The sequence below is a fragment of the Ranitomeya variabilis genome, chromosome 2, assembly GCF_051348905.1.
Source record: "Ranitomeya variabilis isolate aRanVar5 chromosome 2, aRanVar5.hap1, whole genome shotgun sequence".
Classification (NCBI taxonomy): domain Eukaryota; kingdom Metazoa; phylum Chordata; class Amphibia; order Anura; family Dendrobatidae; genus Ranitomeya; species Ranitomeya variabilis.
In genome coordinates this window covers 360,874,253-360,892,923 of record NC_135233.1, presented here as the reverse complement: position 1 = coordinate 360,892,923, position 18,671 = coordinate 360,874,253, and the positions used below count along the sequence as shown (strand labels likewise).

The 18,671-nt window shown below is 41.6% G+C and overlaps 1 protein-coding gene across 1 annotated transcript; it reads right to left on the bottom strand.

The window, feature by feature from the left end:
- Positions 1 to 211: 211 nt before the first annotated feature.
- LOC143809420 (olfactomedin-4-like) lies at positions 212 to 18,421 on the bottom strand. The gene is made up of 5 exons (XM_077292487.1): positions 18,349 to 18,421; positions 9,174 to 9,323; positions 8,032 to 8,244; positions 6,733 to 6,898; positions 212 to 2,537 (listed from the first exon to the last, which is right to left on the bottom strand). The coding sequence occupies exons 1-5, from the start codon at positions 18,403 to 18,405 to the stop codon at positions 1,741 to 1,743; spliced, it is 1,383 nt and encodes a 460-aa protein (XP_077148602.1). The 5' UTR covers positions 18,406 to 18,421; the 3' UTR covers positions 212 to 1,740.
- Between the last annotated feature and the right edge of the window lie 250 nt (positions 18,422 to 18,671).

The following is an 18,671-nucleotide window of genomic DNA, read 5'->3' as shown; positions in this document are numbered from 1 at the left end:
ATTAATTTCTTTTGGGGCGGGGGGCGTTTATACCATTCCACGTCTGGTAAAATGGATAAAGCAGTTTTATTCTTCCGGTCAGTATGATTGCAGCGATACCTCATTTACATTTTTTATGTTTTGGCGTTTTTATACGATAAAAACTATTTTATAGAAAAAATAATTATTTTTGCATTGCTTTATTCTGAGGACTGTAACTTTTTTATTTTTTCACTGATGATGCTGTATGGCAGCTCGTTTTTTGCAGGACAAGATGACGTTTTCAGCGGTACCATGGTTATTTATATCTGTCTTTTTGATTGCGTGTTATTCCACTTTTTGTTCGGCGGTATGATAATAAAGCGTTGTTTTTTGCCTCGGTTTTTTTTTTTTTTTTACGGTGTTCACTAAAGGGGTTAACTAATGGAACAGACTTATAGGTCGTGTCGTTACGGACACGACGATACTAAATATGTGTAATTTTATTGTTTTTTTTTAATTTAGATAAAGAAATGTATTTATGGGAACAATATTTTTTTTTTCTTTATTTAGGAATTTTATTTTTTTTACACATCTAAAAAAATGTTTTTAACTTTTTTACTTTGTCCCAGGGGAGATATCACTGTATAGTGACAGATCGCTGATCTGACACTTTGCAGAGCACTGTGTCAGATCAGCGATCTGGCGTGCCCTGCTCCTGGCTTACCAGCGCCTGCTCTGAGCAGGCGCTTGGTAAGCCACCTCCCTGCAGGACCCGGAAGTAGCCAAGTGGCCATTTTGGATCTGGGGCCTGCAGGGAGGAGAAGCTCGGTACAAGGTGAGCACATCGCCTTGTACCGTTCGTCTCAGGGAAGCACGCAGGGAGCCCCTTCCCTGCGCGATGCTTCCCTATGCCCCTGGAACACTGCGATCATGTTTGATCGCAGTGTGATGGGGGTTAATGTGCCGGGAGCGGTCCATGACCGCTCCTGGCACATAGTGCCGGATGTCAGCTGCGATAGTCAGGGAAAAAGTGCTTCTTATAGTCTGAAAAATACGGTAACAATGTAACTAAGACCTGCAAATTTAATGAAATTGATTCAAAATCAATCAATTTCATCATCTCTAGTTCACAGTTTTCTAGAATGTGGGTTGAATGTTATTTACGATATAGGCTAAGTGAATTTGTACCTAAAAATAAGTTTTGTAAATTTTCTTGAAAATATTAAAAAAATTGCAGATAGACTTTTAAGTTTTCCAATGTTCTTAAAGAAAAAATTAAATCTTGTTCCCTTATGTGCAATATCAAGAAGGGGTTAAATAGCACACAATTAACTTATCTTGTTTATGTGATGGTTTCCAAGTATCAGTCGATTTTTTTCAGTTACTCATTTGATTTAGTTATTATTCTTTTCAGTTCATATGAAATGCAATATAATTTAACTTTATTTGCATGAAATAACATAAGTCACTAACAAATATGAATCAAATACAAAATTCTAAAAATTCTCCATTTTTTAAACTGCTTATGTAGTTAAAAGAATAAATCTATCACTAGGGTATATGGAATATCAATGAAACCAATAGGTTCTGCTTTTTCTAAGAACTGCCATAATTAAATGCAGACATGGCTATGGGTGGGATTGGTGCCATTTTTGAAAAAAAAAAAGACAAACTTTTTCTAGACTCAGGCAAGTCCTTAAAACATCAAACATCAACATGTCATAGGACTTTTAATTATTGACTGATACAATTAGTTGAAAAAAAAATTGGAGATTCTTTTCATTTAAGCGCTTTAAAAATGAGATCATATGTGAGGAGATAAGCATCATTGTACATGTAGAGCTTGTGATCGTTGGGGTTGTAGGAGAGACTGTGCATATTGTCCATCATCTTATCAAATCGTACGCTCAGGTAGGCTTCTTTGCTGGTTTTAGTGTCGTACATGTAGAAGATCTCCTCTTTCTTTGTACTGAGGGATCTAGTGACATATAAGACTCCACACACCATGAAAGCGTTGGTGGCCCCACGTTTGTACTGGGTAGTGGACCATGTCTGCATCAAGTCAAGAGTAGTGCCATTAACTTTACCAATGCGAATGTTTCCTCCATCTGCTTCAGTTGTATAAATGACCCAGAGCCCGTCCTCATCACCGGCAAAGTCTATGTCCTGCCAAGCAGATGATGAGTATGAAAACCGATTGTTGTAGGCGGCATCAGTGAGAACCTTGCGCTCCACAGTGTTGGTTGGTATGTCCAGTTTGCAGAGATTCTGGGAGTTATGGCAGTTATAGTACAGTGATTTGTTGTACATGATCATCCCAGCTCCTTGTCCATATCCTGGAATGCTTTTTTCTTCTTTATGTCTGTAGATCAAGAGGTCATCGTAGGTTTCGTAGTAATATACAATCCTCATATCCCTTCCATCTGTTTGGAGAGGAGCCACAAATTGCATTCCTTGATCAGCTCCAAGAAGCGAGTCACTTCCCCAACCTCCAGATTTGTAGCTGACTCCCCTAAAGTTCAGTTGTACTACCAAAGGTTTGCTGATATCCTCTATTCCTCCATGGCCACATTTACCTTTGCAAAGAAACAAAATCGCACATAACATAAATAAAGTATTCACACATCAGTCAATGACTTATTCGTTGAAAACTGCAAATAAAATTCAGACACTTTCAGTTTTTTTCACATTTCCTTACGTTACAGTTTAATTCTGCAATGAGCAAAAGCTGTGAGGATTACTATCTCTCTAAGAAGACCGAACATGTTTAGAGTTTTGAGAAAGCTGTGCATTAGACACGCGAAACGCGCATCGGGGTTATCTACACCTGGCCCAGGGTCCTTCAGCTTCTGCCCGTGGTAAGTTCATGCCCACCTTTGTGATCCCACTTTGGATTTTTGCATTTTGCATCTATTCTGTGAGGGGTTGGCTTGCCGTTTTGGTACTCTATTGCACTAGGCACTTTATTTTTGTACGCACAGTCGGGCAGTTGCAATCGTTGGCTCCCTGGTTTTTCTGCTTTTTTCCCTGCATATGTTTCTTACTTATATTTTTTGTTATGGTACTTTTGGGTATATATGTTTTGGTTTGAAATTAATAATAAAAGAGACACTTTTTTATTATACCTGTTTGCTCCTATTTTTTCCTTTCATATATGTTTAGAGTCTTATAGACTATGATCTATGGAACTACCATGCAAATTAGATCTCTCTCGGCGAAAAGAAGATTATTATGTTAGTGCTACCTATATTAGATACATACTCTATAAGTCAGTGTACTGCCATTTAATGTCTTTTGCATATATTATTGATCATTTTGCAAAGTTAGTTAAAAACTCATATATTGACATAAAGAATAGCTATCTACAATTGGGGGCACTAGCAAGATAATTTTGTTATTCGGGAAGCCAACTAAGTTACATGCAGATATGGTAGAAGTAAGAAAATGAAATTTCATACATGTGTTCTGACTTTTTATTGAGGAGCAATTTGAAGCAATTACAGCATTTGGTCTCCATGGAGTTATAAACTTAGCACACTTGAATTTGAAGACTTTATTGACATTTTATCTACAAATACTGCAAATGTTTGTCAGGTTTTATGAGTTTCACCAGTACTTGTCTATTTACAGGCCTCGTCGGGAATCTTTGAGTTTATTTGGCTTCTTTTAGGCATGACAATTGGAATTGGAGGACATGATTGTCCATTTTGAAGGTTCTCTAGTCTTCACTGTGGAACTCTAGGAGCCTCCCAGAGTCACTTCTCTGACCATGACTCTTGTTCTTAAAGTCGCCATTTAGCTCTTTGTCACCTTTCTACCTAAGATTTTTCTTCTCTCAGTTTGGTAGGGCAACCAGCTCTCGGAAGAGTCTTGATGGTTGTGTGAGACTCCTCGTTATAACACAGTACTGCATGTTCTGTCTAGCTCTTTATCTGTACCAAGACAAGCCACTTCTTTGTTAAGGTTACTTATTAATTTTTGTCTGACACACTGTCTACTATATGGGACCAGGAAAAAGCTGCTGTCCTTTAGATGGAAATGAATATACAGGCTTCCAGCAGCTCTTCTTGACATTTAAATTTAATAACCTGCTTTCTTTGTCTTATTTGTCTTCGTGTTTACTTTCATTTTCATTATTTTTTTTTGGCATGGCATTTTTGGTGCTTTCGAACAAGTTTTTAGTTAATTTTTCCAATAGAGCTTTCTCAATTTACAATGCTTTCATCATAGGAATGGCCAACTTTAAAGGGGTTAGGATGTACCAAGTATAGACATTATCCCCTCCCTTTCAACATGATAGTAGGGGATAACTTCCTGATTGCTGGGAGTTTGACCTCTAGCAGCCCCAACCGATCACAAAAATCTCAACTCTGAAGTGTTTGTGTGAATATTGGTCGATTACATACACCTCTGCTCCGTTGTTAATGGGAGTGACTAAAAACTACCGAACTCAGTGCTCAGCTATCTCTCTCAATGCCTTAGGGTACCGTCTCACAGTGGCACTTTTGTCGCTACGACGGTACGATCCGTGACGTTCCAGCGATATCCATACGATATCGCTGTGTCTGACACGCAGCAGCGATCAGGGACCCTGCTGAGAATCGTACGTCGTAGCAGATCGTTTGGAATTTTCTTTCGTCGCTGGATCTCCCGCTGTCATCGTTGGATCGGTGTGTGTGACACCGATCCAACGATGAGTTCGCTTGTAACCAGGGTAAACATCGGGATACCAAGCGCAGGGCCGCGCTTAGTAACCCGATGTTTACCCTGGTTACCATCGTAAAAGTAAAAAAAAACAAACAGTACATACTCACATTCCGGTGTCCGTCAGGGTCCCTTGCCGTCTGCTTCCCGCTCTGACTGCCGGCCGGCCGGAAAGTAAGCAGATCACAGCGGTGACATCACCGCTGTGATCTGCTTTCACTTTACGGCGGCACTCAGTCAGAGCGGGAAGCAGACTGCGAGGGACCCTGAAGGACACTGGAATGTGAGTATGTACTGGTTTTTTTTTTTTACTTTTACGCTGGTAACCAGGGTAAACATCGGGTTACTAAGCGCGGCCCTGCGCTTAGTAACCCGATGTTTACCCTGGTTACCCGGGGACCTCGGCATCGTTGGTCGCTGGAGAGCTGTCTGTGTGACAGCTCCCCAGCGACCACACAACGACTTACCAACGATCACGGCCAGGTCGTATCGCTGGTCGTGATCGTTGGTAAATCGTTTTGTGAGACGGTACCCTTAGAGAATGAATTGAGCTGCAGTATGCATGATCGACCATTGCTTTATTCACATGGTAATCTTCAGATCCCTGGATCAGTGGGGGTATAAGCGGTGAGGACCCAGTGATCAGGAAGTTGTCCGTAGTGTATAAATAGGAGATAACTTCTAAACTTGGTACAACTCATGGAAAACTGTAAAAATTGTTTCACAGCATACGGCAGTACAAAGTCAGACTTGGGTTCCTTGGAGTCACCAAAGGAAGTTACATTGAGGGCATGCCCTTCCACCTGTGCAGAGCTTGCATATAAACTGTTTAGTTCTGAGGAAAGAGTAAACCTGGATGTGGGATGGTGGTGTGCCGGACAGAGGCAGAAGTGGCTTCAGACTTGATTTTGCATCTCAATGGTTTTTTTTAATCCCAGCCTAACATGCATTAAATTTTATAATTTTGCTATTGCACATTCAGAGCTCATGAACAATAAGATCTAATGTTTTTGGGTCTTATGACTCTCTTCTAACAGATGATGTCAGGAGTGATGTTTCACGAATTTGGAATTTAAAGAGAAACTGTCATTTTACTTGCCTGCTCTCAACCTCCGACCCTCAAAAGATCTCATTCTCTACTCCCCTCTTATCTCCTCTTCCCCCAATCGCATTCAAGATTTTTCCAGTGTATCACCCCTACTCTCGAACGATCTACCCCAATATATCAGACTCTCGCCTACCGTGGAAACCTTCAAGTGTAACCTCAAGACTCACCTCTTCCGACAAGCCCACAACCTACAGTAACCCTCGTTCCACCAAACAGCTGCACGACCAGCTCTGCCCTCACCTACTGTATCCTCACCCATCCCTTGTAGATTGTGAGCCTTCGCGGGCAGGGTACTCTCTCTTTCTGTACCTGAAAATGACTTGTTTTGTTCAATATTATTGTACTTGTCTTTGTTATGTACACCTTTTTTCACATGTAAAGTGCCATGGAATAAATGGCACTATAATAATAAATAATAAGAATAATTTTCATTATTTTTTCAGAAATGAAGAGCAGGTATAAAAATAAGCTATGGTACTTTGAATATATCTTATTAGAGAAATCTGCTTCACTCTTCTCCTGAACAGATCATTTACTCTCAATATTCTCAATTTACAGGCAAAATCTGTCACCAGTGAATAAAGATTTTCACATTACTGAAATAAGAAATGGTAATTGGTGCTCATAAAGTTCTACGGTGAGCGGAGGGGTAGGACAAAGACAGACACAAACAGACACAAACATTCTGCTGTAAGTTCTCTAGAAATGACAGTTAAGTCCTTCATACTCAGACTAATATTGGCCGAAACAATCATAATCAACAGGTTTGATCGACAGTTTAATGTGTGTGGGAGCCACAAACAATTTATTGTCGGGGAAAATATTGATCAGGCAAGTCTGATTTTGGAATGCCGATAGTCTGGAAAAAAGCAGCTACCAGACCTACCTAGCTATGGTACTCTCGTAGAATGACAGTAGCATGCATAGGGTGGATGAGTAATATGATTTTGAAGACTCACCATAGTCTACTGGAGGAAGTGGAGGATTAGGAGTTGGTCTAGTAGTCTGGTTCTTCTCACAATCTTCCAGCCGTTTTTGTAAGGCTGCAATTTCCCTTCTGATCAGTAGAACATTGTTCTTGTCATAGACTTCCAGCTGGTTCACCATGATGGAGATGTTACGTATCTGTAACGGATAACACATTACACTGAAAAATATGCATAGAACATGTAGTCACCTTGGTGTTTCATGGGCTTCATTGTAAAGAGATATACAAAAAATGATTTAACTATAATTTCCCAGCCTGCTCAACATTGAATTTTAAACTCACAAATATAAAACATTGTGTGCAAAAATCATATCGTCATGCTTTCTAATGCAAAAAAATCTTATGTCGCGTACTGATCACAGACATGATCTGTAGCTATGTAGAATAGACTGCCCAATGAAAATAGCTTTCAAAGCAAGGAAGGTTAAGTGAATGTCTATTGGCAATCTTACAAGTCTGGGTTACAAGAAGGTAGGACAACATATGGTTGCAAACTTTGTTGATGCAAACTTGCTTTTATTATTACCAACCCTATACTATACTTCCCCAATCTCATAATAATACTTAAAAATCATTCTGTCTTTTCAAATTTCAGAATATTATTTCCCTTTCTAAATGAACTGTTAACACTACTAAATATCGAACTGGTTCCCAAAGAACTTACAAAAAATATTAAGAGTAAATTTCATCTTAAGACTGACAAAGATGGCAGACTAGGACATTCACCTGGTTGGGCAGATGCTAAATATTTAATATAAGTGTACACCAACATCTGCTCTACGCTCTACAGGCTCTTCCAATCAAAATACATAACAATATTATAGGGGCTTTCAATCTCAGCTTGTTTATGAAATTCATATAGTCATTTAGTTCTAGTAAAGTAGTTTGCTTAATTACTAATGGGACATTCATCCAAACTGCATTGTGGACTGGTGCAGACACGGAAAACCTAAGCTTTGAATTTCACTGGAGCAGATGGATTTGTGAGCAACTCCTGGGTCTTCTTGACTTGAAGAAGCTAGTCTTTCTTTTGATAAACATCCTACTATCTCAATTCCGTTAAGGATATTTCACCAATGTAGATGCCTTTTGCTGCTCTTTTCTTCTCTATCATCCTTAATTCCTGCATTGGGAAACCTACTGGAGAGCCTGTTTTTGACATAAAGAGACCATGGCATATGGTATAGTAGATAGAGATCCTAGTACATATTTTACATTGGGACCAAAGAGCATTTATTTGTGGCTTTTTTACTATCCACATTTCTCTTACCTCTAAGTAGAGAGCTTCTATCAGAACATTGGTACCATTCATAGAAGTCTTAAGTTGCAGTATCAGAGCCTCCATTTCTCTAATCTCCAATTTCACCAACCCAAAGTCCAGCTCAGTGTACGAGAGACCACCCATCTCCATCAACTCCACACGTTTGGTCAAATTAATTAGCCGCTCCTTGTAGACAATCAGTGCACTTTCATAGTGGTTGATCTGTAGGGTAATAGGACCTTATAAGATGTTTGTTCATTCATGGCAAAAAAACTTTGGGGTACATACAGGGGTAGGTATATAAGCATACAGTGCCTATTGGTGTTATTTTTATCATTATAAGAGGATAGGTAGACAAGGACAGATTGGATGGCCATAACAGTCACCAGACCTAGACTTTTTTTCTTGGATAGTTATCCAAAAATTATATGTATAGTCCAGAAAACCATGCACAGTTGATAACATGACTATGATACAACTACTATATAAACTGCATACCTACTTCTACAACCCCCTAGATAGTAAATTTACCAATTCAATAGCTGAATCCTAATTTTGAAACATTTTATGTGTAAAATAGGGCAATCAAAAGCACGGTTACTGGAGACAAATGTAGGAACAGGTTTTAGGTGCATCTAAGTTACTGAGCTGAAAAATAGTATACCGGTAAATGTAAAAAAAAAAATGTGTCTATGTATATTTTTATGCCTTGTTTAATATCTAGTGCCAATGACTCCATAACTTCAATGTAATAATAATGATATATTTGGTTAAAGTGGTTGTTTTATAATTGCAACCGCTAAGCTAGTGGTCAGTTGACTGATGTTGCTCTGGCTACAGAAGATATGGAGGGCCATACAATCGAATGAACAGCTATAAAATAAATGAGTGGACTATGTCTGCCAATTGGAGAGTATATTTTTGTTAGAGGCTCTCCAGTCCACATTGGGGAAATTCTGTACTCTGAACTGACCATGTACTCCTGCAGAGCATATAGAAAAGTGTTCCATTTACAAAATCCCTTAAAGCAAAATATTATGGATTTGTAACTTTGTGGAAATGATGTTTTAGAATAAATGACTTGAGGTCTCTACATCTTTTATAGCAATATTCATATTCAATGGGCGTAGAGGTCACAATTCTTCTTATACCTTTGTCATCTCCTGCTGGACGGTGATACTCAGGTTCTGGTTGGCTTTTTCCAGGTATTCCAATTGATCTGCTGGGAATGTAGAATCTGGGAGAACAATGGAGCATTGACAGACCCCTAACTCATCCACATAACCCTTGAAATTGTGAATCTGTTGAAAAGTGACAAAGTTAGTGTTTAATTGTGAGAATTAGGTTATAATATAATCTATAATAATAAAAATTTACTTATTTGTAGTTATCTAATTATTTTAATAAGCACTTGAAACAGCAGATTGGATTTTTTACTATACAGTAGATGGATTGTATGGTACCATTGTATGACATTTCATCAATTTCACAACAGAAATAAAAAGGGACATGTAAAGTTGAAAACAAATTAATCAAGGTGGGGGCGGAGTTAAAGAGTAGCCATCATTTACATTTTTATTACATAATTAAATAGCATACGTGAAAATAAGAAACTTTTTAATATATCATATAAAAGAAATTTACTTCTCTCTCCACCATGACTGATCTTTCATTTTCAAACTTCTCAATTCACACTGGCACTATCTGTATTCACTGAAGTAGCATGCACTTCTTAACCCATTACTTGCCAAATTAGCAATTTTTATTTTTAAATGACAGATTTTTAATGATTTGGGTCCTAATAAATCAGAAACATAATTTGCCAATTTTTTTAAAAAACATTGAAAATAGATAGTCCATTCTGCCAATGTGTCATGTCGGACGCTGTTCATACTAGGGCGTTCGACAGACAGCGGTAATTCCGCTTTTGTCCACTATGCGCTCAGTGGCGTCGGCTAGTTTTTATCTAGCTGGTCCGGGGTTAATTTAGCTGGTGCTCGGATTGGAAGCTGGGTCACGCCCACTGCCTTTAAATAGTTCTTCTGAACATTGGGCGTCACCGATTATAGCTTCTGTCTTGTGCTTGGTTATCTCGGTCTGGAGTGGTGGTCTAGGAGAAGGAGTATCGTATCTGGTGGTGTATTTCCCTTTGTCTTATTTTCTCCTTCCTTTATTTGTATTTGTTTTGCCCTGTGCACTTATAGTGTATTTCTGTGTGACTGCGGCGTGGTGCATATTTTCCGTTATCCTTGTCTGTGCTAACTGTGGGTATTGGTGTATGGTCTCTTCACTGGGTGGTGGGTGGAGGTTTCAGCCTAGGGTTGAAACAGGAGACAGGGTGAGGGTGGAGGCCCAGACATGCACACCATCAGTGTAAACTCTGGGAGAGGGTCAGTCAGGGTTTCCCAGAGTTGAGGGAAATCGCAGGGGCCTGTGTTATTAGCTCTTGCCTACCTAGGCTTCCCGTGACATTATAATCGGCCAACATTATTTGAATTCCATGGATTCCATGACTTCCACAACCCGCCAGTTGGAGGCGCTGTCCCTACAGGTCACTGAGTTGAGGGGGGCAGTGCAGCAACAGGGACTAGCAGTATCTAATGTGCAAGCTGGAGCGACAGGTAGAGTTGCTGAGCCTAAGTTTCCTTTACCTGAAAGATTTATGGGGGAAGGCAGTAAATTTGTTACTTTTCGTGAAGCTTGCAAACTATATTTTCGTATGTGCCCGATCTCCTCAGGTAATGAGGCTCAGCGTGTGCGTCTGGTGTTGTCATTACTAAACGGGGATCCTCAAGCATGGGCATTTTCTTTGCCTTCTGATTCTACTGCATTTAACTCAGTGGAGAGTTTTTTTTCTGCTCTTGGACACATTTACGATGATCCTGACAGAATGGCTCTAGCAGAATCTAAGATACGCGCTATTTGCCAGGGGGAGCGTGTTGCAGAGGATTACTGTTCTGAATTTCGCCGCTGGGCGGTCGACACACAGTGGAATGATTCCGCGCTGCGGAGTCAGTTTATTCATGGGGTTTCTGAAAGGGTTAAAAGAGCCCTCCTGATGTACGAGACTCCTGCTTCTCTAGATTCCGCTATGAGTCTTGTTGTCCGCATTGATCGCTGTTTGCGTCAGGGGCAGCATGAGACATCGCCTATGGGAGAGGGTTTAGGTTCACGTGAGGTTGCTGCAGGTAAGCCCACGGAGCCTATGCAAATCGCAGGGGTGTCACATGTTAAGCATCGAGCCCCTGTGCTCATAAAGCAGGGAGCCTGTTTTTACTGTGGTAAAACTGGTAATTTTGATAACATTTGTCCTCTGCTGTCTAAGAAAAACGCAACGGCGGAAAACTTCTAAGCTCAGAGGGTGTGGAGGAGACCAATTTGAGCTTATGCATATCCTCCATGGTGGTTTCTCAATGCATGCTCCCTGCCAAAGTTATTGTCGCTGGCAGAGAGCAGCCAATCACTGTTTTTGTGGATAGTGGTTCTGCCACAAATCTCATTTATGAGGAGTTTGCGCGCACGGCCGGTTTTAGGATCGAAAAACTGCCTCATCCTATCCGCGTGGTCACCATCAATGCTGCTCCTCTCTCACAGGGGGAGATTACTGAGTTTGTGGCTGAGGTGAAACTCCACATTGGGGTTCTATATTTCGAGCAGATTACATGTAAGGTGCTCAGGAATCTTCCTGCACAGGTGGTTTTGGGTTTTCCATGGTTGTCTATGCACAACCCGGTTATAGACTGGAAAACTCAGGACATAATTCAGTGGAGCGAATTCTACCAGGAGAATTGCCTGGCCACATGTGTGTCTGCTGTGACTTCAAGCATTCCTGAGTCACTTCTGGATTTTGCGGATGTGTTTTCTGAAAAGGGTTGTTCAGAGTTGCCACCACATCGCCCCTATGACTGTACTATCAGGTTTAAACCAGGGGCCAAATTGCCTAAAGCAAGGATGTTTAACATCTCCGGTCCGGAGAGACAAGCGTTAAAGGATTACATTGCTGAAAGTTTGAGCAAAGGGCACATCAGGCCTTCATCCTCGCCTGTGGCAGCGGGGTTCTTCTTCGTAAAGAAGAAAGATGGCGGACTACGCCCATGTCTGGATTTCAAGGAGTGAAACCAGATTACGGTTCGTGATCCATACCCTATGCCACTGATACCAGATTTGTTCAACCAGGTGGCAGGTGCTAAGTGGTTTTCCAAGCTTGACCTCAGGGGGGCGTACAACCTCATAAGAGTCCGTCAAGGTGAAGAGTGGAAGACGGCTTTTAATACCCCTGAGGGTCATTTTGAAAATTTGGTGATGCCATTTGGGTTGACAAACGCACCTGCAGTGTTCCAACATTTCATAAATGATGTGTTCTCGCATGTTTTGGGGAAATTCGTTATTGTGTACCTAGATGACATTCTCATATATTCTTGCGACCGTGATACTCATTTAGACCATGTCAGGCAGGTGTTACAGCTTCTCAGAGAGAATAAGCTCTATGCAAAACTTGAGAAATGTGTATTTTCGGTTTAGGAGTTGCCTTTCTTGGGTTATATTGTGTCTGCTTCTGGGTTTAAAATGGACGCCGCTAAGGTGCAAGCGGTGTTGCGTTGGGAACGGCCTGACAACCTAAAAGCACTTCAGCGGTTCCTTGGGTTTTCTAACTACTATAGGAAGTTTATCAAAGACTTTTCTATCATTGCTAAACCGATAACTGACATGACTAAAAAGGGTACCAATTTCTCCGTTTGGCCTGAGGCTGCTGTGCGCGCATTTGAATTTCTTAAGAACAGTTTTGTTTCGGCCCCCATTCTTGTGGAGCCAGATGTATCAAACCTTTTGTCGTGGAAGTCGATGCGTCTGAGGTTGGTGTGGGGGCGGTGTTGTCACAAGGCTCATCCTTGAGCGATTTGCGTCCTTGCGCCTATTTCTCCAAGAAACTGTCGTCTGCCGAACGTAACTACGATATCGGCAACAGGGAATTGTTGGCAATCAAGTTGGCCTTTGAGGAATGGCGACACTTCTTGGAGGGGTCGGTTCATCAGGTTACTGTTATTACCGACCATAAGAATTTGCTTTATTTGGAGTCTGCCAAGCGTCTATCTCCCAGGCAGGCTCGCTGGGCATTGTTTTTCACACGGTTCAACTTTGTTGTTACTTACAGACCTGGGTCTAAAAACACTAAGGCGGACGCTCTGTCCAGGTGTTTTCCGGGGGGAGAACCTCGGGAAGATCCTGTACCCATCCTTCAAAAGGGTGTTGTGGTTTCGGCTCTCACAACCGAGGTTGAGGCTGAGATTGCCGAGGCCCAGGAGGAGGTACCATCTGAGCTTCCCATCAACAAATCGTATGTACCGCTTCATCTCCGCTTAAAGGTTTTGGCGGAGCATCATGATGCTGTCCTGGCTGGCCACCCAGGGGTCAGGGGTACTTTGGAGTTGGTGTCACGTCGGTTTTGGTGGCCCAAAATCCGACAGGACGTGGTCTCATACGTGTCAGCTTGCACCACGTGCGCTAGGGCTAAGACGCCCCGTTCCCGTCCTGTTGGCACACTACTTCCTTTCGAGGTACCTAGTAAGCCATGGACAGAGATCTCCATGGATTTTATCACTGACTTGCCCTCCTCAGCTGGGAACACGGTCATTTTGGTGATTGTTGATCGGTTCTCAAAAATGTCGCACTTTGTGTCTTTGCCTTCGTTGCCTAACGCTAAGACTCTGGATCAGGTATTTGTGCAGGAGGTGGTCAGACTTCATGGGGTTCCGTCTGACATCATTTCTGATAGAGGTACTCAGTTTGTGGCAAAATTTTGGAAAGCGTTTTGCTCACGGCTGGGGATCAAGTTGTCTCATTGTTCGGCGTTTCATCCTCAGTCAAATGGTCAGACCGAGCGTATGAACCAAAATTTGGAGCAGTACTTACGCTGCTTTGTTTCTGATAACCAGGAAGAGTGGTCGACGTTCTTTCCTTTGGCTGAGATTGCCATCAATAATCACCGCCAGGAGTCTTCTGGGGAGTCTCCGTTTTTTTGTGTTTACGGGCTACATCCTCAATTTTGTACTTTGAGTCAGGGGGGCTCTTCCGGCGTCCCGGAGGAAGACCAGTTAGGAGCACAACTGTCATCAGTCTGGAGGAGAGTTAAACAGCGCTTGCTGAGTGTGGGTGCTAGGTACAAACGTGTGGCTGACAGTAGGCGTGTGCCAGGTCCGGACCTGAGTGTGGATGACTGGGTGTGGTTATCCACAAAAAACATAAGACTCAAAATACCATCCCTTAAATTGGGTCCTAGGTTTATTGGTCCATTTAGGGTCACCGCCATCATTAACCCTGTAGCGTACCGTTTGGAGCTTCCTACGGTGTATAAGATACACAACGTCTTCCACAGGTCTCTTTTAAAGAAGGTGGTGGGTTCCGTGGTAGCGGCGCCGATGCCACCTCCAGTCTTGGTGGATGGTAATTTGGAATTTGAAGTCTCTAAGGTGGTTGACTCTCGTGTAGTGCGCCGCACTTTACAGTACTTGGTACACTGGCGTGGTTATGGGCCTGAGGAGAGGTCTTGGGTACCAGCCTCGGACATTCATGCGGATCAGCTGGTCAGTATGTTTCACCGCCGCCATCCGGACAAGCCGGGTCCTATAAGTCGTGAGGGCCCTGGGGTCCCTCGTAGAAGGCGGGGTACTGTCATGTCAGACGCTGTTCATACTAGGGCGTTCGACAGACAACGGTAATTCCGCTTTTGTCCACTATGCGCTCAGTGGCGTCGGCTAGTTTTTATCTAGCTGGTCCGGGGTTAATTTAGCTGGTGCTCGGATTGGAAGCTGGGTCACGCCCACTGCCTTTAAATAGTTCTTCTGAAAATTGGGCGTCGCCGATTATAGCTTCTGTCTTGTGCTTAGTTATCTCGGTCTGGAGTGGTGGTCTAGGAGAAGGAGTATCGTATCTGGTGGTGTATTTCCCTTTGTCTTATTTTCTCCTTCCTTTATTTGTATTTGTTTTGCCCTGTGCACTTATAGTGTATTCTGTCATGGTTCCCAATGGCAAGGGAACGTAAGAAACATATAAGTAACGAACGAGCTCTCGGGTGATGGAAACTCGAGTTGACCGTGAGCTAAATCTACCACACAACTAACAGTAGCCAGGGAGCATACCTACGGCTTCCTATATGCCACGCGCCAGCCGGAGGACTATCTACGCCTGGTAGAGGAAGAAACAGACCTGGCTTACCTCTAGGGAAATACCCCAAAAGATGATAGCAGCCCCCCACATGTAATAACGGTGAATTAAGAGGAAAAGACATACACAGTATGAAAGTAGATTTAGCAAAGAGAGGTCCACTTACTAGATAGCAGAAGGATACAAAAGAGGACTTCACGGTCAACTAAAAACCCTTTCAAAAACCATCCTGAAATTACTTTAAGACTCCTGTGTCAACTCATGACACAGGAGTGGCAATTTCAGCCCGCAAGAGCTTCCAGCTACAGAGAATAACAAAACTGCAAACTGGACAAAAGGTACAAAACAAAAGGACAAAGTCCACTTAGCTGATCAGCAGACTAGTAGCAGGAACATGCAACCGGAGGCTCTGGTTACAATGGTGACCGGCAAGGAAAAGACTGGAGAGCAAGGCTAAATAGGAAACTCCCAAACACTGATGGAAGCAGGTGAACAGAAGCAGCAAAGTGCAAACAAGTCACCAGTACCACCAGCAACCACCAGGGGAGCCCAAAAAGCGGATACACAACAGTATTCCTGTGTGACTGCGGCGTCGTGCATATTTTCCGTTATCCTTGTCTGTGCTAACTGTGGGTATTGGTGTATGGTCTCTTCACTGGGTGGTGGGTGGAGGTTTCAGCCTAGGATTGAAACAGGAGACAGGGTGAGGGTGGAGGCCCAGACATGCACACCATCAGTGTAAACTCTGGGAGAGGGTCAGTCAGGGTTTCCCAGAGTTGAGGGAAATCGCAGGGGCCTGGGTTATTAGCTCTTGCCTACCTAGGCTTCCCGTGACACAATGTCCCAAAAATGGGACAGCAAAAACCTCGAAAATAGGTGCTTTGAAAGCTATCTGGGTGGAAGAATATTCAATTAAAAATGACAATAACATGATTTCCTGTTTTGAAAACATTCATTTTACAAACACAACACAAAAAATTGGACCTAATTATAAAATCTTAGTTGCTAGAAGCAAAAGATTAGGCATCCCAAAATAAGGACATTGGTAGATAATGGGTTAAGAAATTAAGAAATTAAGCCTGACATATTCAATGCCAGTCCTAATAAATTTGGCCCAAAACGTTTATCCTACATCATTCTAAAAAATTTTGCATACCTGGGGTGTACTTTGCCCCCATCACTGTGCCTATTTTCTGTAGCTAGTAGTTCTCAATTTATTAAAAACTTATTTTTTAATTTAAATTTTAAACACTTTAAGATTTACACTGGGTATATTTACATCTTTGGGGCATGATAGTGTGCAATGATGACAAGTTTGATGCGCAAAGATTAAGTTCTTCTAATCAAACAATATTTTTAACTCTTTTAAGGGATGACTTTAGATAAAATTTGGACCTAAGAATAAATCATATGTGTTTTTTTAGGTATTGTACTTCAATTTCTCTATGTGTTATTGTCATTCAGTAGCTAGTAACTATGTATATGTTGGATGTGAATAAAGGGAAACACAGCAACACAGAAAGTTGGAATATTCCAGAAAGTGGTACCAGTACACATGTACAATGTATACAGTGTAAAATTTATTAGAAACAACACTAAACAGGCAAAGACCCTACTAAAAATTCCCCTAGTCGGGGAGCATAGTGCTATGACTATTATGATTTAGTGAGAAAGGTAAGATAAGTAAATACTTATATCTAGATGGTATGTCAATAAAAGGGGTTAGTGTACATGTACCCTGGTCCACAAGCCCCAACGCACGTTTCACCCAAGGCTTCGTCATGGGGCATGAAACTAATTTTAATGTTTAGTAATAGTTATGTCCTGAAAACTGGAGGCTATTTGACGGTGGTTGCGAAATTTGGAACTTTTTAATTTATTACTTTTACGGTTATTAAATATTTTTTTGCATCAGATTTCATATACTCTTCGTTAATATATCCCTATGAACATCATTGATTAAATTCAGAGCCCTGAAATTGAGATAACTATATATCATAGGTCAGTGGTGGCGAACCTAAGGTATTCATGCCAGATGGGGCATGCAGAGCCCTCTCTGTGGGTATGCACACCAGGCCCACCACCACCCAGACGCTGCTCCCTTCCCTTGTTCAAATGTATTCACATTTAAAATACATAGATACATTTGAACAGTGCTGCACCGGGACTGGGGCAGAGGAGCGCCTGTCCAATGTGCAGCAGTGTTGACATCATCATGCTACTGACCTCATCATCCTGCTGCCTGTGTCGTGACCACAGAGCTGCAGAGACAGTGCAGGCAGGCGAGCACTGGTAAGAGCTTCAGGAGGAGCTGAACATTAAATGTATTATTGTGAAAGGGGGAACAGTTTAGTCAGAGGTAGTGTGTGGGGATGGATGGCTGCTTTATTTAGTGGGACAGTGTATATATATTGTGCTGAGGGGAAGTGTGTGTATTTTGCATAGGGGCAGTGTGTGTATTTTGCAGAGGGGAAGTGTGTGTATTTTGCAGAGGGGCAGTGTGTGTGTGTGTGTGTGTGTGTGTGTGTATTTTGCAGAGGGGCAGTGTGTGTGTTTTGCAAATCTTCTGTGATGTTTGCTTCAGCCCCAGGTTAAATAGCCATGTTGGCAACTTGTGATAAATAAGTGGATTTTGGGTTGCTGGTTGGTTCACTATCACTGTCATGATTTTCTAACATGTGCCTGTCAGGGGCATTGTACCCACACTCTAGTGTGCCAGAGATGTGCCTGACGCCGAGTTAACAGAATGAAGCAAGTGTGATCAGGTGCAACCTGCAGTCACAGCAATAGATTCTAACAAAAAATGCAGGCATCGTGTGCATCAAGATATATGCAAACATTAAACTTATGAATTGCATTACTACTCTGCAGACTATACTCACATCCTTAGAGAGCTCTATATAATTGTCTTTTGAGGTGTAGGTCTTTAACTATTGAGTAATATTTCTAAAGGTATTAAAAACCATACAATATTGTTTTTGGCTACTCCGTACTACGGTTAATAATTGAGAAACCTGAATAGTTCAATATTTTGGTGCTATAAAAAAATTAACAATAGCTTAGAATGTTCTTGTAGGACAGCTCAAAATTAGTTTTCTACACCCAAGTGAAAAGAATTTTGACATATTATACTTTAAAAACAGTAAAATGTTCATTTGAGCTTACCAAGTTGGCTGCGTGAATCTGGCCAATGCCTAGGAGTAAAATGGAGATGGTGAACATGGTGTCCTTCTTGTCTTCTGTCCCACTGGCTCGTGTTACCAACTATATATACACACATTTATGACATGTATACTTCCTCTCTTCCACTGGTCATAGCCTTAATTTATGTGTAATAAAATGAATAATCCTGTGACTTGTGATAAATGTTGCTGCTATTAACAGGTGGGAAAAAAATGTTACCTGAGATATGGATTTGGAAATATGGATATTTGTAATTGAGTTATTATTTTTATTGCTGGTCTCATTACAGTTTTATAGGGTTTATA